The sequence below is a fragment of the Eublepharis macularius genome, chromosome 1 (assembly GCF_028583425.1).
Source record: "Eublepharis macularius isolate TG4126 chromosome 1, MPM_Emac_v1.0, whole genome shotgun sequence".
Classification (NCBI taxonomy): domain Eukaryota; kingdom Metazoa; phylum Chordata; class Lepidosauria; order Squamata; family Eublepharidae; genus Eublepharis; species Eublepharis macularius.
In genome coordinates this window covers 176,810,849-176,835,296 of record NC_072790.1, presented here as the reverse complement: position 1 = coordinate 176,835,296, position 24,448 = coordinate 176,810,849, and the positions used below count along the sequence as shown (strand labels likewise).

The window sequence follows — 24,448 nt, the reverse complement described above, 5'->3', positions numbered from 1 at the left end:
TAGACTCCCTTTGTGGCTTATTTAGTTATGGGACCAGGCTAGCCCTGTTTCTATGTGCATATGTGTCTTGAACAACTTTCTTGATCATATCTAGCAATTGTTCCCCTGTAGTTTGAGCCATATCCCTGACAAAGTTCTACCCTCAGAAGTGTACTGCTTCTGAACATAAAATTTCCAACTAATTGTCATAAATTGTTGATAGATATCGTCCATGAAAAATTTAGAGGGACTGAATCCTGGTTCCTCTCAGTATGACACAGGACTTGTATTTAAAATGCCTACATTTATACATTTATTTATTTAGTACGTTCTTATCCTGCATTTCTCCCTGATGGGAATCCAAAGTGACTGACAAAAATATGTTTTTGAACAGATGTACATAAAACAGTATAAAAAATAAACAGAAGACAAACAGTAGATGAGATATCCTGTGTTGGTGTCCACAAAGTTAATCCATCTGGCCAAGGCCATGGGCTGTTATCCATGGGCCAAGAGCCCTTCGACTCTTTCCCTTTGGTTTGTGCCCCAGACAAAACCTGGGCTATAAATATCCACAGCAGGTGAGAGAAAACACTTTGCTTAGATGTTTCAGGTTGGCAGCCATCTTCCTTCAATTCCCCCTCCTGCTAATGTGTGCTAGTGTTTGTGAGCATGCTGTATCCCATGCTTAACATCTTTGAAAAGTGATAAAAATATGTATTTCTTAGTCATATCATGCAACAAAACTATGGACAGAAATCTCCCCCCCCCAAAAAATACTGTAATCATCAGCTGTAGGTGGAGCTATAAGATTCCTCCACTGTCCCTCCCCTGGCTTTTATTCTACAGCAAACTTTTGTGTGCCTGCACTGTTCTATACTGCCAAGCATGCAAAGTCACATTTACTGTGATAGATTAACAGGTTTTTAGAAATCCTTTATGAAGGCTGAAGTTAGGCAATGTTACACCAGCAGTGTAACACCCTATTCAGCTCATCTTCAACCTTTCAACTGGAATGAAAGGCCTGTGGGCAAGTTGCATGGCAACCCGATTACATACACAGTGGGTTGTGTCCAAACACCCCCTTTCTGTGAGTGGAAGGGCACTTTTGTACACACAACAAGAAGATACAATCTCCACGTTCCCACTGTAGAGACATCTGTGCCATTCCCAAGCATCTTCTAGTTCTCAAGAACAGCTTGACGGAGGGATGCCTCAGGGGATTGAAACTGGAAAGGAGGCAGGAAAATTCATGCTGTGAACAGACTTCTTTTTGAGTCAACCTACTATGTAGTGTAGACATAAGTTGGCAAAATGCTTATCCTTTCATTAGCCATCTTTATTAAAAGAGCCAAAGGTGAAAATGACTGTAGCGCCCAAGGTTCTCCACAGATTTGCAGTTCTCATTTATGGATTTTTGCAAGGCCAGATTCAGAAAAGGCCATAAACCAGCGTTGTTTTCATGAAAACAACAAACCATAGCGAGTGAATGCCAGAATGAAAATCTTTCTTTTAGTGGTGCTTTTATTTACGCTTTATAGTTTAAGAGGTCACTGGACATACCAGAGGATGCACTCTGCTCCTTCTTTTGGTGCCCAATGAGGAAAAGGGAGAATTCCTGCTCTTTGCTATTTGAAGAACTAAGGGCCAAACTGTGCATGACTGGAACTGCTGAAGGAAGATGAAATGGATTGAGGCCATTGCACTTGGGCAGGTGAGGTTGAGCATTTCTCTCTACACTGTTTCTCTGATTGAAAACACACACTCAAAATGGGAGATGGGGGGTTGTGTTGCAGGCATAGGAGTCCAATCTGGCTTCCTTGTGCTCACTGTCCAGAGGCCCCAATGACATCAGTTTCAGTTGAAAAATGGTAGCAATGGGGTCTCAGCAGGGACAAAGTCAGCCCCGAACATAACATTTTCACTATGTTTGGGGCTGACTTGCCCCACTCTGAGACCCTGTTGCTTCCGGTTTTCAATTGAATGGGCATCAACGGGGCCCCTGGAATGTTTGCATGTACCTAGGGTTGCCAGCCTCCAGGTGGTGGCTGGAGATCTCCCGGAATTACAACTAATCTCCCGGCCACAGAGATCAGTTCCCCTGGAGAAAACGGCTGCTTTGAAAGGTAGACTCTATGGCATTATACCCCATTGAGGCCTCTCCCCAAACTCCACTCTTTCCGGGCTCCACCCCCAAAATCTCCAGGAGTTTCCCAACCTGGACCTGGCATAGGGTTGCCAGTCCAGATTGGGAAATTCCTGGAGATTTGGGGGGGGGTGGAGCCTGGAGACAGTGGGGTTTGGGGAGGGAAGGGGCTTCAGAATGGTATAATGCCATAGAGTCCACCCTCCAAAGCAGCCATTTTCTCCAGGGGAACTGATCTCTGTGGCTGGGAGATCAGTTGTAATTCCAGGAGATCTCCAGCCACCACCTGGAGGCTGGCAACCCTAACCTGGCAACCTTTAGCCAGGTGCTCTGGTGGCTCCCAGCTACCTCTCCCCTGCCTGCTAACCAAGTGAGTGAGCCCAGGGGCAAAATGTGGGGATGGAGGATTCTCCACCCCCACTGGGGAGGCTAGCATCCCACCCACACATAATATGGGTACCTATCTTTTTTCCTATCTGGGCTTAAATCAGAACTCAGAAATAGCCATTTTTGATCAGAGAAACAGAGAGAGAGAGAGAGACAGAGAGAGAGAGAGAGAACCCACTTCCCTAGTGCTACAGCCCCAATCTGGAGCCTGCCTCCAAGGCTGTTTTTAAGGTCACCTGGTGGCTCCTAGCAACCAGTAAGAGTTTTTGGGGTGTGGGGCAAGTGGTGCTGATATTTACCCTTGTCTCCTTGTGTGCACCACCATGCATGTGCTCCTACACCTGCACAATGACAATGTAATCAGGAGTTATCGCATGGGATGCAGCAGCATGTGCAAAACCATTTGCCCAGGCTGCCAGTCAATGGCAGGTGATCTTTGTGCAGCCTGCCTTCTCCCAGCGATCACCAGTGATTGCCAGGCAGAGAGGTAAATCACCAGGAGTGCGCCCTCCAGTGGCAGGCACCGGCAAGCCTATTTTTAAGGGACACATTACTCATCAGGAGCTCTAATTGCAGAACTCTAGGATCATGTATAATCTGGCAACCATTTTAATCATCATAGCTTGCAAATTCACCAAGTAAGCAGCTCCTCTAGAACATGGTGGGTGTGTTTAAAACATTTTCAACTGAAATGTTCATGCCCATTTCTACTTTCCCCTTACTTAAAATAGCTATGAATACACAGTGGTATAGTTAAGTAGCATTAGGAGATAATAGCCTTCTAAAGGTAAAACCAGCAGTTTTTTACCTGCTTTGTGAAACCAGAGTGTTGCAACAAGTCGAAAATGCCTCCTAACTGCTTTCTTTATGTAGGTTCAGAGTTACCTGCAATAGGCATGTTGCTGATGTTGTCTGACTTCTCAATTGTTGGTCAGTACATTCCAGTGTACATAATTCCCACCCCTTTCCAAGAAGTTGCAAGAGGTGAGGTCTTGGTTCATAATAAGAATTTGTCACCCTACAATGTTTTGTTTTTTTAATATGCCATGGCTTGTTTTAATGGCATGGGTTTATTTTTGTGGCTTTTAATGGTGTCTTTTTTGTTTTACTAGGCATTTAATGGCTTTGTTTTATTTTTTTTTAGTTATGGCTGCCTTGAGCAGGTCTCTGGAGAGAAGGCATGTAATCAGTAAGTCTCAGTGGCTCATTTTGTGGTTGTTCAGGCTTTTCTTTGCTCATTTTTTGCAGCCAAGTACTGCTTTGTTGAAGTGGGTAAAAGAAGCAGCTGTACACATACTGGGTTGAATCCAGTAACTCCCTTTTATTAAGGGCCCAAATAGATGTTCTGTTTGACACGTGTTAGGACACAGGTGCCTGACACAACTTGTAGTTAAACAGAGTGGGACTAACCTTTAAAAACCTTTAAGAGCTGCATTGTCACCCTGTGCAGCTCCAAACACTGTCAGGGAGAAGGAGGCACTTGAGGCTTCTGTCCCTTGCTATTTTCACCAGAGGCAGTTGTAATTCCAGGAGGCAATGGCCAGTGGGGAGGGCCTGTTTACCCCTTTCTTTGGGTCCATGGACCCTGGGAATGGATATGTGGAGCCAGAGAAGGGGGCAAGCATGTTCTCCCCCTGCAGCTGTATTCACTGGTGAAAATGACAGGGTTGTGATGTCATCTTCTGGTTGTGATGTCATCATGCTGCCGCCACACTGGAACCACGCTGGTCTTTGAGCAAAAACTCTATGGGTTTTGTCCAAATACCAGGGCTTCCCCTGGTGACATAGTGATGTCACTTCCATGTGTACAAGAGCAAGATTCAGGTCCAGTAGCACCTTAGAGACCAACTAGATTTACAGGATATGATCTTTCTATAAGAAGTGACATGGTTGCATTTTAGGAAACATCACAGTGATGGGGTAAGTCCCCCCATTTCTTCCCCTGCTGACCAGCTGAGTGGCTGTGGGGGGCATGGGCCAGGGGTGAGGAATTCCCTCCCCCCCTCCCCCCGGGTGGGAGGATAACAACCCTAAGCATTGATCTTAAGTGAGAGGACTTTCTTCATCAGAAAATGTTTCTCCATTGGAGGGAAGACTCCTCATTTAGAAGAGGGGATCCATTGGATTCAGTGCACTGACAGCATTTCTAGGCAGAAGTTTCCTGTATTTCCAATTGGGGTCCCCTCCCCTCCTGAACTGCAGTTGTAAGGGCTGAAACAGACAGTTCCCCAGAACTGGTACATGTGTTTTGTTTTCTTATTTTTACAAACTTGTGATGTGGTTCCTGCTGTTTCCACAGCAGGGCCTGCACTAGATTGCCTAACACCCCTGCCTCTGTTATGGCCGGGCAAGGAATTGGAAACGGGGTGACCCCAAGTCATTTTTATGTTTCTTACAAGTTGTTTTATAACTTTGTAAGGTCCAGTTAAGAGAATTTTTGCCCATTTATAACAGCAATTTCTTCTGACCTAGGACTGGACCCTACAGTCTTCCTCTTCTCCCTGCAGGACTTGCGACCTCCAGAATGCTTTGTGTTCACAGTCACAGGAACCCTGTGCAACAGGGTACAAGGAGCTGCTGTGAAGAGGGAGAATCGGGCAGCATCACACCTCTCTTTGTAATTGCACTAGCAGAGTTTCCAGTGACACAAGAGGTTTCTTCTATGTAAGGAGGGTGCATGAATGGCAGGGAGTGCTGTCATTCATTTCACTCTCTTCACAGCAGTTCTCTGCAGCATTTTGTCCACAGGCATCTATGTTTCTGAGCATCATCTTTTCAGAGGTCTCAGGTGATCACTGGAACCACAAGGAGGTGGCAAAGATCAGTAAACAACTTCTCATGATTCAATAAGCTTCCATGTTTATTTCGCAAGAAGGCTGTGAGAGTAATAAAATCAGTTAATTATAGGGATGTAGCTCAGCATCATCCCTCCTCCCTTCTCAGCTCCTCTTGTATGCCTTGAATGTGACTGCAAGTTCTGGACAAAGCCTAAGCCAGGCGAGTGAAGTGGCTGCTGCATATGCATCCATCCAGGAAAAAAGTTATTCTTTGTTTCCTGACTTTGTGGCCTAACGGTTCTGACTCAAGAGAATATAAATACTGAAGTCAACCTAGTGACTAATTACTCAAAATTCTGTGCATCAGCAGAAGTGGAACCTGTGGTCAGCTCTAATACTATGAAATGCCTTTGCTATTTAATAATATCCCTCGCCGTTTGCTATCTTGCATGCTGTTTGTACAAAGAACAGTGATTTTTGTTTCGCTTAACTGCTTGACAATGAAGAAAGCAGCTGCTAGTAAATGAAGCCCTTGGCAGACAAAGCATCCAAGGGGAGACTTTTGCAACTCACCCAAAGGAGGGCAGTTAACCTTTTCTTACCCATAGCTGTTAGCGTGATAGTGAAAAGTGGCATTGACCAGTCAGAGGGGGCCTGTTAACAGTGGCAGCAATTATCAGGCAAGTAATTGGGGCTCTAATTGTTGTTAATCATAGTCTGTGAGGAGGAGGGTATTATTGTAAAATTATGCCCCAGATACTGATAGATAATAGCGTCCTTTATATATCATGTAGCCAAAATAACCCTGTGACTTGGCCTTCTGCTTTCTTGCCTACAAATATTCAAGCCAAATGAATTTTTGTAATACAAAGGGCCATACAGAATAAATTAACCCACCAGCTGCTCCAATCATTGGCTATTAAATTTTATTTAACACTGCATCTATTATTTCCTAAAGTTCAGCTGAGCTGCAAAAGTCGCATGACTTCAAATCACTGCCTCTGACAAGGCTGCCTTTGGTCTTCCCAGCTTCTGATCCCCGTACAGACCATGAAGCCCTTTCCAATGTACAGTCATCATGCACTTGTTACTTCATTTGTGGGACAGGATCTAGGTGACTTTTCTCCAGAAAGAGTTTCTGTTGTGTTGTATTTCAGCTTAGAGGCATGATGCTCTGTCAAAATAGAAAAAGCAACCAGTGGAATTTAAAAACAGAAAAACTGACATTTTCAAAACTGCAGTTGTTTGGATACCTGCTTTTAAAAATCAGCTTTACAGGTAGACTTCCCAGCTGGCCATCTGAGTGTTTCTGCCTTTCCATTTTAGGAAAGGTTTTAGAGCAGGGATTTTGTTCCAGCTCCAGGCACAACAAGAGATGATCAGTTTTCTGGACTTTTTCTAGTATTCCATCACAACCTTCAAGATCAACTGACAGCGTTTGAGCATCCAGGTGCTGAGTTCTAACAGCAACAGTAGCCAAGGAGGCATGTTCAGTCTGGATGCCACACAACTTTGGAACTTGCTTTCCCTGTCAGGTTAGCAAGTGTCTGTCCTGCTACTCCAGCAAGGCTACTGGTACGTCCCCTTTCACTATGCAGGAAAAGAATAGAGGGAGCTGCCGGTCTTGCACAAGGGCTTAGTGAAACTGAAGCATTAAAAAGAAATCTTCAATATTCTGAAAAGATCCAAGACAATGAGTCAGCTGAAGCACATGCAGATGGTCCTTAGCTGGATGAGAGAGGCTCATGTCAATATGCATTGCAGGTATCCTTGTGGATGAGGAGCCCGTTTAGAGGGAGAGTGAGTAATCGTCACATGCATTTGCTGTGGTGCGTAGGAGCTTCTTGTCATGCACCAGGGTTGTTCTAGGCATTGTACCAACACTTTTTTTGAAGAGGAAGAAAAAGAAGAAAAAACCCTTTCTCTGCTTCTACTTGCTGTCAGTCCTGTAGTGTGTATTTGAGAATTGCAAAGCACTACACAGACCTGAGGGCTTATGGCCACCCTTTGAGATCAGAAAGCTTTATTATTCCTAATTTGCAGAAGGAAAAATGAGGCATTGGGAGGTTTGTGCGCCGATTTTTCAAAAGACCATCTTCACATAATGAAGCAACAGATGCATTGCCAAAAGGTTGCTCTTTGATTCACTGCCACACAGCCAGATATAAAGCCTTCTAATGCAGGATCCTGAGGCCTTGTCCTGACTAGTTCAGCCCAGTACCATATAATGAAAAAAGGCCTTTTCTGCTGCTCGATATAAATGACTTTTTGATCAATGAATGGAAACGTAAATTAAGCAAATTGAGCAAATGTAAACAGGTTAGTCTATTACGGTTTGCAGTCTTAACATTGGCTGCAGGAGAGCTGGAAGACCACCCAGGTCATGGTCTGGTCTTATTTCTAAACCACTCATCTTCTTAATTAAATCCCTTTCTGTCCCTCATTTTGAGAGGGCCTGCAGTCTTTCATAGTCTCCTTCCAGATGGGGATGCATAATTTAATGGAGATCCAGCTGTTGGAGAGATGGACTGCGAGCAGTGTCATAATTTGCTGCAGATTGCATACAATGTTAGGAAAGGCACTTAGTACAGGTACAGAAAATAAAATGAAAGTCAATATTTAGTCATTCCCTCCCTCTGAGTTTAAAAGGATACCTCTCAGCTAAAACACAATGCCTCTCTAGCTTTGAATTTGAACCATGGCTCAACCATGTAAAAAGGTTTTCATTGACAGGACTGTCCTGGGGTGTGTGAACAGATAATACAGTATAGAATACTGACAGGCTTGTGCAGTGTGCCTTTTGGTCACTTCTGAGTAGTCATCGCACACATGTAGGATTAAAGCAGATTCTAGGAATTCCTGGTACTTCTCTTGAAAAATGCAAGCCCTGATCCTGTGTAATATAACTATCTGCCATTACATTTGGTGGGTTTCTTTCCTGACCTTGTCGTTTCTTGTTCCAGCATGTTTTTGTGCTGTTCTTTGTGCATGTGCAATCAACTCATGCAAAGACTTGCACAGGTACTATTTTACAAGTAAACATCCCACTTTACCATCTCGAGCAGCAAGATGGAGAGAAGGTATGCTCGTGAGAAGAACTCCAACTTGCCATTGGAGCAGGCTAGAACATTCTGCACTAACAGAAAACTTGCTGGCAGATAGCCATGTCAGTTTACTGCTCAAAATGGCCATCCATATTACTTACTCATGAGTAAATCTGCTGGAAGCTAAGCATGCCACTTAACTAGCTTGGCAACTACCCATGAGCAGATCCCAGCAACCTGTCTTAGGTCTATGTGTCAGAAAAAGTCAGGGAAGTCTTGCTGTTCCCTTGCAATTTCAAACGGCTGAGGTTATAAGAATTGAGATGGTGGTCCTTGCAACATCTGCACTCTCTACCTTCCCTTGACACTACATAGAGAAATCGCTGTAGTGCCACAAGTTCCAGTGAGGCGAATCTTACAAATGACACATGGTGGTCTAGTGAAATGTGTTGTGTCATCACTGATTTCACTGTTCTCCCATCCCAGGAAAGGGATGTCAAAGGAACTGAAGCCAGGGCAGGAAAACATTGAGTGTGATAACATCCCATAGGGCATTTATTTTGACAGTAGCTGAAAGTCACATTGGGGACATGTTGGGTGGCAGCAGCCTTAATAGGTCTTTCCTTATGTCCAGTATGAATCTAAGTGGAAACCACATTGAAGTACATGGGCCAGAGAAAGGCATTTTCTTGTTATAGCAGTATTGTCCAGTGGTGGTTAAACACTTGCAGAAAGCAGTGTAGGCAAGAGTGAACTTTAACTATGGCCATTTTCACATGCACCCCAGGAGATAGCGCAAACTCACAGCATGAAGCGTCTTCCTAGCATGATCTCCCAGCACGATCCCCTTTAATGGCCCGATGACGTCAGAAAAAAGGCCATTAAATGGGATTATGCCAGGAAATTATGCTGACGCTTTTATGCCGTGAGTTTCACGCGATCTTCCGGGTGCATGGCCATGTGAAAATGACCAATAGCCAGTTGGTATCTGTGGGATCTTCTTTGTCACCCCCTTGTCTTTAAAAGGGATTACTGCCTTCTCTCTGAGTGGCAATTGGGCACGAAACATAAAAGAGGGTCATAACATTTTCTGTTCAAAGTTAAATGAAAATAATGGTTTTGGAAGATATTGGACAGAATTTAAATGATTTGCCTTTGATGCTGAATGTTTGTGAGCAAGTCAACCATCTGGAGAGTCTGCACCTCCCTACCTGGCTGGAAGACTAATCTATTAATTTGGTAACCTACCATAATTAACATGATATTAGCTGCAAGTATGTGATTATTTATTATTTTTCAAACAAAATATGGAAACAGGTTGCGGCTAGTACAGGAAAAATCCCAAGAGCCTAGAAATGAAACAGTGGTCCCTTGGAATTTATTGATTCATGTAGGGCTAGGCCTACCCTTTCTGTGCCTGAAGCAGAAAATTCAACTGACTTGCGCAGTAAAAATATAATAAATTAAATAGCTGGCAATCTGCTGCCCTCTGGCTGCCTCCCGGTACCTAATTGCAGAGGTTTCATGCTAGCATCTAAGTACTTGAGTTTGATGTCAAGGACATTTTACAGCCCTCAAGATCCTGGTCTCTTTTCATTGTGATTCCTGCCCCCCCCCCCAATTCCTACAAAATGCTAAATAGTAGGTCCTAGATTTATTAACTGTTGCTTAGTATCTGACCACTTCTAAGCCACATCTCTCAAGAAGGCATGGGCACGAATTGAAATACGAATAAAATTTCATGACGAATCGGGCCAATTCACGTATCGTGAAAACGTGTTTCATGGGGCTGTGTTTTTCACGAAATCCATGACTTTTTGGGCTGATTCGTGAATGCTTCGTGATGTCCGACAGGCGGGTGCGATCCATTGATTCCCTAGGCAACATAGGCCTGGAATGTCTGCAGACCTTTTGTTGCCGTGGAAACCCCAATCTTAGCCCACATAACCTTGATAGGCAGTTTTCCCTACCAAACTGAGAGCTGAGCAATGCGGGTCTGCGCAAGTTTACCTGGGAACTGTAGTTGGAGACTCCTTCCCCTTTCTGTTTCCCTTCTCCATTTTTAAGAATGGGATGGTAGAGTGGAGGCGGCGGTAGCCTCAGCAGCTCCTTCTGCCACTGTTCACTGCTTGCCAGCTTCAGAACCCTTCCTTGACTCTCTACCTCCTGCGCCTGCTGAAGTCTCCCTGCGAGTTTGGCATCTCTCGGTATGAAGGGGGCCGTTGTAGGGCCCCAGGATCCGATGAATCATGAACTTAACGAATCGTTTTGCGAAACAGGACAATTTCATGAAAGTTCACGATTTGTGTTTCATGGAACGTGACAAACCATGAAACTCAGGGTTCATTTTTCCCCGTTTCGTCCCCATCTCTACTCTCAAGGCAAACCTTTGTATTACCGTTCCTTCCTTGCACACTACCTAGAACTCCATTATTTACTAAATTAAAAATAGAGTGTGCTCTTCCTAAAACTATTAAGAATGCTGTGCTGCATCAACTGACACTGCCCAAAAGCATTTTTTTCTCTGAATTTTTTTGGTTTTTTGAATGGGTGTGCAGGGCTCTAATCACACAGAACTATTGTGATACTGTTGTACTATAGCAATAATTTGCCATTAGATTTGCTTGTCCACACAGAAAAATCTAGTTGTGAATGGTTGCTATAGTACAATGATAGCACAATATCTTATGATGTCTGCATGCATCAGGTGACTGAAAGCAAGTCACATGCATGTGGGAGTCAGCTGCCTAGGAAAGGGTTGTCCTAAACCCTATCCAGATTCATATCCTTAAAATAAAACATTTCCTACCAAAATATCTACTTAGACATTAAGCTGGAAGGAAACATTTACTCAACAAAATGAATCTCTGTCATCTGTGCTGTTTAAAAGTGACACTTCTGCCTATGAACATCTTAGAATAGTAACCTGAAGTGGCGTGGCTTTATTTGAAAATAATTTATAGGAGCCCTGGTAGAACCATCAGTTGGGCTGGATTATCCCAGACTGTATAGTCAGGGATGAGAAAAGTGTATTGTTGGTGTTACTCTATATGTACACAGATGTGTGTGAGAGAGTTCGGTATTAAGTTTTATTTTGAGATATTTTAAATTATTTTTATTTTATTTTTTCCTATGAAAATGAGCTGAAATTTGATGTCCTTGCTATGTTTTACATTGTGTCCTTGCTATGGCTTATTGACTGACTGATTGAAACTGAATACTCAAAAACAAATATAGAACTGGAGAAGCCATAGTACTGGAATAATTACATTTAGAAATTCACTGTCACAGAATGCAGTGGTGCCTGTTATCTTAATTACCTTAAAAGAGGATTAGACGCACTCATAGTCTATAGGTCCATCAGTGGCTATTAGCCACATTGACAAGGCCCTGCTAATCAGCCCTTTGGGAGCATCTGGTTGGCCTTTGTGAGACCAAATGTTTGAACTAGGAAGACCATTGGGCTGATCTAGTATGGCTGCTCTGATGTTCTTTGGACAAACTCTGAGGAAGATGGAAGAAGAAATCAGATGCAGCCAGAAAACAAAATACGGTAGTATTAGGTAGCTTTAGTGGCTCTCAAATTGAATGGGTAAAAGTATATTCAAATCATGACAGACACTGGTAGAAATGATAAAAGAATATAGGTGAGAATAGTGAGCAATCTGACTGGAAGGGAAGTGATAACATGATTTAATTCTGAATGTAACCTAGGATCTTGTGAGAGGTGTTGTCAAACTGCTTGGTAAACACTACCACAGCACCATCAAATTCAACATATATCAAAGTGTACAGTTATTCAGAAAGTTCAGTATGGTCATGTTTAATTTCAAAAGAAGAAGCTTTCAGACACTGAGGTGACTTTACAAAGGCAGAAAAGAAGCAAAACACAAAATCCCTAACACAGATTAGGAAAGATATGAACAAGTCCAAGAATATGCCACATGTTTAGCAAGTAGAATCAAAAGGGGCAAGACAAGATGACAAAAATGTACTCTGGCAAAAGAAATGTAAATTAACACTAAGGCAAGCAAAAAAAATGGGAAAAGAATATTGCTAAAAATATTAAAGTTAGCAATAAAAATATTTAAATACATCAAAAGCAGGAAACTAAGTGGTTGAAAATTAATAAAACTGTAAGGCATATATCCAAGAGTACATAAAAAGCTAAAATGTGAAATTGTTGATTTTTGCCAAACATAGACATGTTTTCAATCAAATGGTTTACCAAAGGACAGGAATACAATTGTGATAATTTTTTTCCAAGGGGATCTAGGAAATTATAGGCCTATTCACTTAACTACTGCACTATGTAAATTGGTGGGAAGTATTATTAAAACTAGAATTATTAAATGTGAAGAAGAACAATATTGAAGAAGAATCAGCATTGTACAAAGGGAAGTTCTTCACTAATTTTTTAGAATTCTTTGATTGTCAACAAACACATCCCACACTGGGACAAGAAAACAAATTGCACATAAGCACTGATGGGATTTGAAACCAACTGTGACTACTGCGGAAAGATCTTGGGGCTTTGTAGTGGATAACTCAATGAAGCTTATTGTATGGTGGCAATGAAAAAGGCTAATTTCACAATAATTTAATTTAATTTATTATATTTATATTCCGCCCTCCCCGCTTTCGCAGGCTCAGGGATTTCGCAGAGAAGGGATTGAAAATAAACTGGCCAATATTGTAATGCCTTGATATAAATCTATGATACAGCAGCATTTGGAATATTGTGGCCAGTTCCAGAAACCTAATTCCAAAATGATATGGGAAAGCCAAAAAAAGGCACAGAGAACACAAAGCAATATTATTAACATGTTGAAGCATCTTCCTTGTGAAGAAAGGCTTGAATGTTAGAGGGTTTATAGCCGAGAGGGGAAAAGGTGACTAAAAGAGAACATCACAGCGACTTATACATTATGGTGTACAGAAAACAGAGAAAGAAATAGTTTAGGTTGGCAGCTGTGTTGGTCTGCAGGATCTGAGTCCACTGGCACCTTAGAGACCAACAAGATTTTCAGGGGGAAGTTTTCAAGAGTCAGAGCTCCCTTCTTCAGACACGAGTAGGAAATAAATGTTCTCTGGTTTCAGGAAATAGTTAAATTGCAATACTCAGAATCACCCAGGGAAATGGATTCACTTTAAACTCAAGAGAGATGAAATGCAGTACATATTCAGATGATAATCACTATAGCTATTGAACCATTCCGCACGTAAGGCTAAATCTGGCATTTATAAGTAGTCATTCTGATTGATGTTGATTTGGCTTGTCCTTCCTGCCTTCTGCATTATGCAGCATGGATTCAATTTGGTGTCAGTTTTTTCATTCCAGATGTTTGAGGATGTGTCGGTGTAGTCTCAGGCTTTCCGGGCTTCGTGAACCACATCACAATTTTTTTTCTACTTTTGCGCATGCGTTGTAATGTGGCAATGTCGCAACAACAGGTACCCAGCATTCCTCTCCCCTTACAAGTTCTATTTTTGGCTGATTGGATAGGATTTTGGTGCCCTGGAAACTCCTTTGAACTGTAAAAGTAATAAATAAATAAAATCTTCAACCAAAGGTACACAAATGTGGGGTCTACGCAACCCACAAGTAAATGCATTTTTATCACAATGGCTGGTTGCAACACGGCGGCATTGCAATCTTTCAAAAAAACACTTTGGCATTGCAACACTTTAAAAGTAGAGATGAGCACGAACCTAAATACGACCCGAAAAAACCCACGAACCAGGCCAGTTCGCAAACCAGGGTTCGTGGAAGCTCCTTTTCACGGAACTTCCACGAACTGTAAACTGGTTTGTTGGGTCGTATTTACAGAGGCAATTTAAATGGCCATTTAAACTATCAGCTGGCAGGCTGTGGGCCCCCAGGGTGGCGGAAGAGGCTGAAAACGGCCTTCCCACCCCTCCTGGGAGGAGAGAAAGGACACCGCGCTGCAGGGGAAGGTAAGTGTGGGGCTGGGGGCTGGGAATGGGGGGGGTAGGGGGTTGGGCATTTTAAAGAGCCCTGCCACAGCAGGTCCCTTTAAACTATCAGCTGGCGGGGGGGATCTCCCCTGCCGCCTGCCAGCTCTCTGGTTCCAGAAGAATTTTAGAAAAACATATCCAGGTGAGCCAACTAAGCTCCACCACTTGCAAAAGGGAAGGAGACAGTAGAAGCTTTTATATTGTAACATATTCTGTAACTGTAGGGTTATTGTAATGTCCTAAAAATCCAGAGAGGTTAGTCTGGATTCATAGAACTAGCAGGCACTTCCCACCATGTTTGCTTTATCATTGAGTCTGTTTTCAAACCTGTTCAAAAGCTAGTCATCCCTTATCTAACAGCTGATTGATGGGCCTTGGAAATATAAAGTGTTATGGAAATGACAAGAAATAACAGGCCTCAGAGTTCTTGGACTAGGACTTTGAGATTTATATACTGATGCAGGGTGGGGTAGGGGAAATACACAGAGCTGATTGTTGCACATCCCTCAGGTTCTTTTGCAATACACACCACAAATTAGATAAGGTTCCAGAGGAATTCAAGTCTCTATTCTGCTAGCCTTTGATCTCAAATGGTTTTGTGGAGAAGGATGTTTTCAAGAAGAAAAGAAATCATGTACACTGTAGACACTGTATCAAGGCTCATCTCCCAGGAATGCAGCTGGTTAACAGTCAGCAGCCATTTAATCATTTACAAATGACCTATCAAGAAATCAGGAAATCTCTCAGGAAGTGGGTACAAATTCCTCAGCACTGATGCAATGTACTGCAGTGGTATACTTTTTACACACACACACACACAAGGAACACACACTGATGTGCATGTTCTTGAGTTTATTCATATTCTTCACAAAAATCAATGTTTTTATATGGTTGCTGCTTAGCACTGGGGTAGTAAAGTCTCTAACACAAATCCATCAGCAGCATCCCCCGCCCACCCCCGCCCCCGCTGCCATGGTGTTCATACCAGTAATTCCCAAGAGTGTATGATGTTACAGCCAAACTTAAAAAAATGGCCAGAGATCTGTGACCAATCTCCTACATTTTTTTCACAGTTAAAAGGCATCACAGGGGCTGGGAAGAGTGCATTGTGTCACGGAAGTGACGTAAGGATATGTGTAGAGGAGTTAGCCATGTTAGTCTGTGGTAGCAAAATCAAAAAGAGTCCAGTAGCACCTTTAAGACTAACCAATTTTATTGTAGCATAAGCTTTCGAGAATCAAGTTCTCTTCATCAGATGCTTAATACAGAGACTGGTCAAATACAGAAGAGGAGGGAGGAGAAGAGGAGGAGAGAGAAGAGGCAATTAGGGGGGGAGGGGGAGGGAGCAACCAAAACATTCCTTTGCTAGTATATGTAAACATCTCCTTTTGGTGTGTGGATCAGTTGGCTTCAAAGGAGTTTGCCCTGTTAGTTTGTAGCAGCCAAACAGCTAGACCATCCAATTCCAATGCAGTATGAGCCTTCGATAACCACAGCTCTCCCTGCCAGATGCATCTGACCAAGAGATCTATGGTCCCCGAAAGCTCACGCCAGGTGCCACTGAGCTCCCCCAGACCCCGCCTCTGTAAAGGAAATCTGTTACCTGTGATAATGTGATAACCATTCATAGTCCCTATTCAGTCCCAGCTTGACAGAGTCAAATTTGCATATGAATTCCAGTTCAGCAGCCTCCCGTTGGATTTTGTTTTTGAAAGGTTTCTGTTGAACTACAGCGACCTTTAAGTCTTTGATGGAATGTCCTGGTAGATTGAAGTGTTCTCCCACTGGTTTCTGGACGTTTCCATTTCTAATGTCAGATTTGTGTCCATTTATTCTTTTTCGTAGAGGTTGGCTGGTTTGTCCAATGTACAGAGCAGAAGGACATTGTTGGCACATGAGGGCATATATCAGATTGGAGGATGAGCAGCTGTAAGAGCCAGAGACAGTGTAGTTGATGCCATTGGGTCCTGTAATTGTATTCCCTGGGTAGATATAGGGGCAGAGCTGGCATCTGGGTCTGTTGCAGGGCCTGGTACCTGTGCTGGTGACTCTGCTGGCTGATTCATGGTTGTGAGTGAGAAGTCGTTTAAGGTTGGGGGGCTGTCTGTAGGCAAGGAAAGGTCTTCCACCCAGGGCTTCTGAGAGAGAGGTATCATTTTCCAGGATGGGTTGTAGCTCACTGATGATACGTTGGATGGGTTTGAGCTGGGAGCTATAGGTGACAACCAGTGGTGTTCTGTTGTTAGTTCCTTTAGGTTTGTCCTGGAGCAGACTGTTTCTGGGTACTAGTCTGGCCCTGTTGATTTGTTTCTTCACTTCATTTGGTGGGTACTGTAGTCCCAAAAATGCTTGTTGTAAATCTCTTAAGTGTGAGTCTCGGTCGAGAGCATTGGAGCAGATACGGTTGTAATGTAAGGCTTGGCTGTAGACAATAGACCGAGTGGTATGTTTAGGGTGGTAGCTGGAGGCATGTAGATATGAGTATCGGTCTGTTGGTTTCCGGTATAAGGTGATATTTATTCGTCCATTATGTAGTTGTATAGTGGTGTCCAGGAAGTGTACCTGTTGTGTAGAGTGGTCCAGGCTTAGGTTGATAGTAGGGTGAAAGTAATTGAAGTCCTGATGAAATCTCTCAAGAGCTTCCTTCCCATGGGTCCAAATGATGAAGATGTCATCCAGGAATCTTAAGTATAGTAGTGGTTCCAGTGGATGGGAGCTGAGCATATGTTAGCATATTGTGGTGCCATGCATGTGCCCATGGCTGTGCCATTAATCTGTAGATATAAGTTGTCACCAAATTCGAAGTAATTGTGAGTGAGTACGAAGTGACAAAGTTCAGTGGCGAGGTGTGCTGTGGTTTTGTCCGGGATAGTATTCTCTATGGCTAGCAGTCCGTCTGCATGTGGGATATTGGTGTATAAAGCCTCCACATCCATGGTTGCTAGGATGGTGTCATCTGGTAGGTTGTCAATGGACTGTATTTTCCTGAGGAAGTCAGTGGTGTCCCGTAAATAGCTGGGTGTGTTGGTGGCATAGGGCCTGAGGATAAGGATATGTGTTTTACCCTTCCCCCAAACTAGTTTTACAGTGTCATCACACAACTGTGTGCCTGATGTTTTCTCCTCACAAGCAAATTGTAGTTTTGAATAGCATTTAAATTATTCAAAACCACATAGGCAGAACTTAATTGAGTGGGGTTTTCCTCCTCACAGAAATGACACTTTCTCTCACAGCCTGGTACCATTTCCATAGGAAAGATTCAAGTGATTGAGTCATTTAAATTTTTTCTCAGCCCTCCAGGATCTACTCATGCACCACAAATGCTCCCATTATGCAGAATATAAAACAAAGTCAGCATCTTGAAAACTGTTCCAACAGAATGCCCAGAATGCCATGGGGAGTGGTCCACTGAGACTTGCAATAATCAGAAAGCCTTACATTTGCTTTAAGGACAAAGGAATACAAGAAGGATCCTTTTCAAATTAATTGGTAATTGATTATTTTGCCAATAAACATATTTCTGAGATTTTGAAAGATAAGAAAACCTGCTGATGCCTGGATGGCATCAAATAAATGGAGGTCAAATAAATGGAGAAAGGGAACTACAGAGTTTATGCTGAGCTATAAAATATCTTGAAAATAATATAGAATAAACTTCTTAGTGGGAAGAACAGTTTGACTGTTGAACAAGTTATCTAGGAAGGTAATGGGTTATCCCTTGCTGGAGGTCTTCAAGCAAAGACAGAATAACAAACTTGGGAGTGCTTAGCTTTTCAGCATTGAGCAAGGGGTTGGACAAGATTGCCTGTAAAGTCCCTTCCAACTTTTCTATTCTAGCTGAAGAGCTCAGAGCAGCATAATACAGGGGTTTCCCTGAGAGTTAGTTTAGGATGGAAGACACTGATTTGGCCAGAGCTACCTAATGCACTTTAAGACTGGAGGATTTTAATGCAGAATTCTTTTAATCCAAATCTATCCATTCTATTGTGCTTAGAGAATGTTCACCTCAACTAACAGAGTTCCTCAATATCTCATAAATAGTTCTTTATCTTCTCCTAAGTGTGGTGGAGAAATATGGATTAGGAGATCTATTAGGATGAGTAGCCAGCAAGTTGGGAGGCCCAAAGAATTAATGGGATTAATGTCAACCTTGAGAGGTGGGGAGGGGAGGGGGGAGGTTATAAATTGTAGGCCAAGGCAGGCCTTTTTCTTCACACATTGAACCCAGGAACCTGTCTGCCCCAGATGCAAGGCTTGATAGTTACGGTAGGATGATGGGAGACCTAAAGCTGAGAGCATTCCATCCAATTTAGATTATCTGAACTCAAGTTTTCGTTTTCAGGAGGGAGTTGGTACAATGATCTTGGGACATGATGCAGCTACAGAATATCATCCTCTTACATCATTACCAAGCTCTGATTGGTCAACTAGATCACCCCATGTTGCTAGGGAATATGGGATAAAAATGGTCAGTTATGCCTTTGTCCTAAGCTTGAGATCTCTACCCATGGCCATCTGGATTTACAACTATATCTTGAAACCTGGAAACTGATGCTGAAAGCTGTGTTAGACTGGCAAAAGATCATGTCAGGTATAAGGATATTTAGTACTTTGTTTTACTTTATGCAGACTCTCTAAGATTAGTCTTTTATTCACCCTCTTAATAAAGATATTTTACATCTGTGAGGTATTTCATTGGTTTGTGTCTTCAATATGAAAATAGTACCTAGGCCAGTCTGGCTCTCTGCTACCTCTTGTAATTTTTGGCAGGTCTCAACACAGCTGACCCCAGGTACAGTCTGGTAAAGCTTGGAGCTTCATTCCCTAGCCAGTTTCTGGCAAAGATTTAGTATGGGAACTGGTGGCAGCCACCAAACTTGGACATAGGTGGTCCTTTGCTAAAGTTTCTCTCACCCTGTGATCCCTTTGAATTCTTGACATAATGCTATTTGACATTGGTATGGATTAAAGAGCAGTAAGTTGGCCCATTATATTTACAGGAGGTACTAAGTTAGGAGAAACTGCAGTTCAGAAATAACTGTGGTAAAATTGGTGTCCTTGTGTATTAGAATAAATTCAGTAATCTCAAATATAAGGCTATTATATACTGGAAAGTATGTATAAAGTGTCTGAACATAACATATCAAGAGGCTGAAGGAATTGGAAAAAAGATAGAATAGCAGAGAATGGAGGGTGGAGTTGTTTACCAAGACCTTAACAAGTGAATGATAAGCAGTATGTCCCAGCTTAAACAGACCACATACAAAATGCATTTCCTTCTGTAAAAGTAGCTGAGGAATTAAACATGTTGAAACAGAATTCATGGTGGTTTCAACTATCCACCTAGATACACAGCCATGGAGAAGAGTTTAAAAGTTGGGAAGCTGATGGTAAAAGAACACAGAACTGTACAGCAACTATGTATTATAGATGGCCATATATTATCCATATTCCAACATAATGATATAATTACTTGTCAGGGCTTGCCACAGTGCAGGGCACCGGCAGGCCTGGCTCTGACTTCAAAGGGGTGTCAGGGATACTGCAGGACCCTGCTCTGGGGAAGGAGGGGTGGTATACCTCACCCAGACTCCCTGGCCTGCTCGACCTGACCCCATCATCACTCTTACTCTCCTCCATCAGCTTTCCTCCTTCCCCCTCCTCACACACTCTCGCTTCTCTCCAGTCATCCATCACTCCTACATAACCCACCACAAACACTCTTCTGAGTCAGCTTTTATAGGGTTTCCTTTAGCTGCCCCCACCCTTCCTTCCAAGCTCTTTCCCCCACCTGATGCCGCCCAGCTGTGTCTGCCCTCAGGTGTTCCTTCTCTTTCACTAACTCCTCCTGGCCTTCCTTGCCCCTCTAGCAGGGTGGGGCTGAATGTGAATGTGTCCCAGCTGAGGCTTCCTCCAGGTGTGCCCCCTTTTCCTTCTCCTTCATTCTTTCCTGCAGGACTGGGCTGGCAGGGCCTTTCCAGGTGATGTGCCTCGGCTGTCTCTGCCTCTGGTTACAAAGTGCCACCCCAGCTGGCATCTGGGCTGCCTGTCCATTGATGCTGGGCATGGCTTTCCTTCCCTGGCTGGCTTCCCCCCCTGGCTCTCCCCCTCCCACACTTGCTGCTGGCTGTGTTGCCTTCTCTGGAGCCTCTGAGCACCCTGACCCTACTGCTGGGGTGCCATGACTGCTCAACCCCGGACAACTGGCTATTGAGGTAGCTGGGCAGTTGCCTCCCAGGGGTCTCCCGTCCTTTTCTCCAGGTAAGTCCGGGGGCTGGGCTGTGGACCCCGGACATTACTCACCAAAATATATAGTTTGCTTTCTATTACTAAGGGAATCTGTCTAGTTGACCCCTATCCCAAGGCTGCAGGAGGCTAACACTAAAATAAATTGTGTACCATGACAACTGAGAGTATATTTTAACCATCTCTGTTCTACAAATTCTGAAGGTGTGACATTTGATTTTGCAAATTTCTGAAGACATGACTTTGAACCAATCTGTTCATAAGGGCAGTATATATGCACACTGTTGTTATTGTTGTGTTATTAATGCTTCAAAGTGGTAAGGGCTAGAAATTTTCTAAAAACAATTGAAGGATTTCAGGCAGCTCATCTTTGAAATCAGAGTATTCATACAGTCTTTTCTTCATCTTCTTTCTTTTCCAAATTAGGTTACAGAGAAAACATTTAATGGCCCTTAGAAACACACTTAGGAAGTCTTGTGCGTGTGGGTGGAATCCACTGGAAAAGGATGGGATTTCGAGTGGGAAAGGCAATGCCCGTTTCTCTACCCTGGTCATCCCCAAAGGAAGCAGCCGCATCCCCTATGTTAAAAGGTCTAGCAGGCTGTTACATGGATTTCCACCTGTGCCCTGCTTGTTGGTCCGCCATGGTGACTGGTTGGCCACTGTGAAACATGTTGCTGGCCTAGATGGCTCACTGGTCTGATCCAGCAGGGTTGTTCATATGTTCATGGAATATTAAATGCTGTGATTTCCTTTATGTCTTTAAAGACATTTCATTCCTTTTAGCAATTGCTATCATTTAAAATGGAATTTGTGCAGTAAAGCAGAAAAGTATCTACGCTGACTCTTGGGGTCACCAGAGCAGAATGTGACTTGCACATTGATTTCACACTGCTGAAGTCAAGCTATACTTCCTTTTAGAAAGCCTGTTATTAGATCCCTGTACCATTACGCTTCTTTAAGAGGAAATAACTCTCTAAAAAGAATTCTGAGAATTAGTGTGCATCATGTAAAAGTACATCCAAAATGTACTTTTGTCAGAAGTATTTTATCTTGTACATTGGATGATACTTTCTCCTTCCCCATGTAGACTGACTGAGAAGTGCTTCAGAGGGGAAATAAGGTTGTGCCACTATGGAATCCCTGTTGTAATGCATGTCCTTAGAAAGCCTCTCAGGCCATTCTGTACATCAAAGTCAAACTACTGCCTAAACCATTACAACCTGCAAATATGAAAAAATACTATACATACAGGGTTTGTAGGCTTTTTTAGTTGCTCTTTTTCTTTATTCTAGAAGAGTTATTGATTCTGGATCCTCTATAATATTGAAATAGAAAAGCAGCAAGAATTGTCATTACAGGACTCTTACAGAGAATGAAGATGTCTGTGAATCAGCTTTTTCTCTAGAACATTCAGCCAGAAACATAGAAGCAGCAATTCCCAGCTGATCTTTTTGCAGTGGGGGCCACTCAGAGGGCTAGCACAGCCCCAGCATTTTCGGCTGCTTGAATTATAGGACTGAAGGCATCAAACACCATTTTGAAAGCACAACCAGGATTCAGAGGCAAAGAACTGCACTTGCATAGAATAAGTGGATTAGAACAGAGACCATCATGGCAAGCATGACAGGCAATCATACCATGCTCAACCTCTGCATCCTACATGAGTTGAGCCTCACATCATTAGTTCATCCTAGTATTTGCTGTCCAAATTGAACGCCAAACCATTCAGCTTTTGTAGTTGAAGTTTTGTTTTACCACTACTGCACCTGCGTGATTCTTTGACTTGCTGTTAGCCTATGCAGTAGAAAGAACAATTTCCCCATAAGGATGTCAGATTAGATCATGAAAGTGCACAGACCGCTAACTTATGCTCCCTCTTTTATTGTCAATGCAGGATGCTTGCACAAAGCAGCCATTTATTATTTTTACAGTTCCGAAAGTGTTATTTTTAGTGTGTAGGAGGGAATAAACTGCAATTCTCATGAGGCTGTGAGAACACACATGTACAAACTGCTCTGAATCAGACAGCCAACCAGAAAGCATAAAAGGCTTTCTGCAATTTTGTAGTTTAAACAACTGGCAATGGTGGGGATGGGATTAGTGCAGTTCTGCACATGTGCAGACCTCATTTTTCATTGGTCAGGTGTGAGCGGTTTGCATGCAACTCCAAAAGCCCAGTGAACATTCTGTTCCTGTGATAGACATACAACCATAAAGCAGAACAGGCAGGTGCTGGAGCATGTCGTGTCGATGCATATAAGTTTTTTTCTGTCCTAGCCAGCAGCTCGGGATATAGCATTATGTAGCACAATGGGAAGTTTCCACGACTGAGAGAGACTGAAAGTAACCAGAGGCTCAAATATGCTAGAAACTTAACATCTAAAACTACTTTAATAATCATGGCTACTCTTGAAATAATCTTGGAGTCTATAACTGGACATGCCGGTAGTTATATGAATTAGTCTATTCAAATTGCCAGGAATGAGTTTCTCTGTCTCCTCACTGCCATACAATTTGTATTCTTTGTCTGAGCGTTGAGCAGTCAAGCAGTTGTGAAGTGTGCCGTGTAGCTGTTTTTTTTCATGGTACAGCTTGCAGATTTACACTGAAAGTTTCATGAATGTAAACATTCATATGTGAATATTGATAATAAACCCAGTTATATTCTTAATATCCACATATGAATAAAAACATTCACCAAAACCTGTTAGCTCACTATAAATGTATGCCTAAACATTTACATGCTCATGAGAACCTAGAAAACAAAAAGCAAGCAGTGTTGCTTTGTGGAATTCCGCATGTGACTGCTATTGAAATGTAAAACCATATGAAGTAATGGATTCTCTCTCTCTTTCAGGGAGCAGGTGACAGTTTTGTGGGAGCTCTGGCTTTCTACCTGGCTTACTACCCCAACCTGCCATTAGAAGAAATGCTGAAAAGGGCCAACTTTATTGCATCAGTTAGTGTCCAGACGACAGGAACACAGACTTCCTTTCCTTATAAGAAAGACCTGTCACAAGATCTATTTTAAGTTGTATCTACAGTATTAAAATAGGGGGCTGATTTTTTTCTGTGAGCATAAGAGAATTTCACCTGAGTGCAGTGTGTAAGAAACCAGATACTTAAAAGACAACTTGGCTATACAGAAGAGATACTGGGACTTCAGCTATCCCACCCAAGGCATGCAAGGTAGCTGCTACCATTGCAATAACATGCCAGGCTTTTTTTCAGATTTAGACCTATGAATCTCCACTTGTCACTTTCTCTAAGGGTAAACAGAAAAGACAGTTTGTTTTGATGTTCTGCTACATTAATTAAAAAACAGTTCTGAAGTTAAGGTTTTCAGATAAATTAAGCTTATCTCTTTAGGTAGCTACAATTACTTAGTTGTCCCAGTACATACTAGACCTATAAATTTCACAGTATCAACAACTAATCAAGACCTTACTAACTCTAAATACTCAGTTGAAGCTACTAGAGCCTTCCCTACTTTGGCTGCAAAGTATGGCAGTAGGAGTATCTCTACAGCATATTGCTTTTTTGATGGCTGCTATAGGCAATACTAATTATAGTTCCCTAGTACTTGGCGCAGAGCTGAATTCATCAGTGATATCAGTGCAAACATTTTCAAGCATGACTAGATGGCTGAATCTTATGTTGCTGGAAATGTCAGGAAGCTGTGGCCCTTGAGATACATTCACTAGAAGATGGCAACTTGTAGATGTCCCTTCTGTGGCATGTGACTGAAAAGACTTTGGAAACTATTCTAGTGAAGCCTGACTAAAGAAATTTTCACTGCCATGTGAAACAATGTCCCTTTGAAGAATGCTGATAGTTTCCCATCAACATTGAAATGAAGCACACAGACAATAGGAGTTTTTTTTTTA

The 24,448-nt window shown here is 42.6% G+C and overlaps 1 protein-coding gene across 9 annotated transcripts in view; it reads left to right on the top strand.

Annotated features, from left to right (window-relative positions):
- RBKS (ribokinase) overlaps positions 1–24,441 on the top strand; it is a 97,517-nt gene extending 73,076 nt beyond the window's left edge. For 2 of the 9 annotated variants that reach the window (XM_054978795.1, XM_054978803.1), the window contains exon 8: positions 23,419–24,435. In XM_054978795.1, the coding sequence (XP_054834770.1) occupies positions 23,419–23,592 (174 nt within the window). In that variant the 3' untranslated portion in view covers positions 23,593–24,435. Of the gene's footprint in view, positions 1–373; positions 407–1,520; positions 1,694–3,385; positions 3,497–3,656; positions 3,702–4,984; positions 6,177–23,418 lie in introns of those variants that run through there. The other 7 variants (XR_008596941.1, XM_054978770.1, XM_054978778.1 and 4 more) reach the window with 7 other exon arrangements.
- The last annotated feature ends 7 nt before the right edge of the window (positions 24,442–24,448 follow it).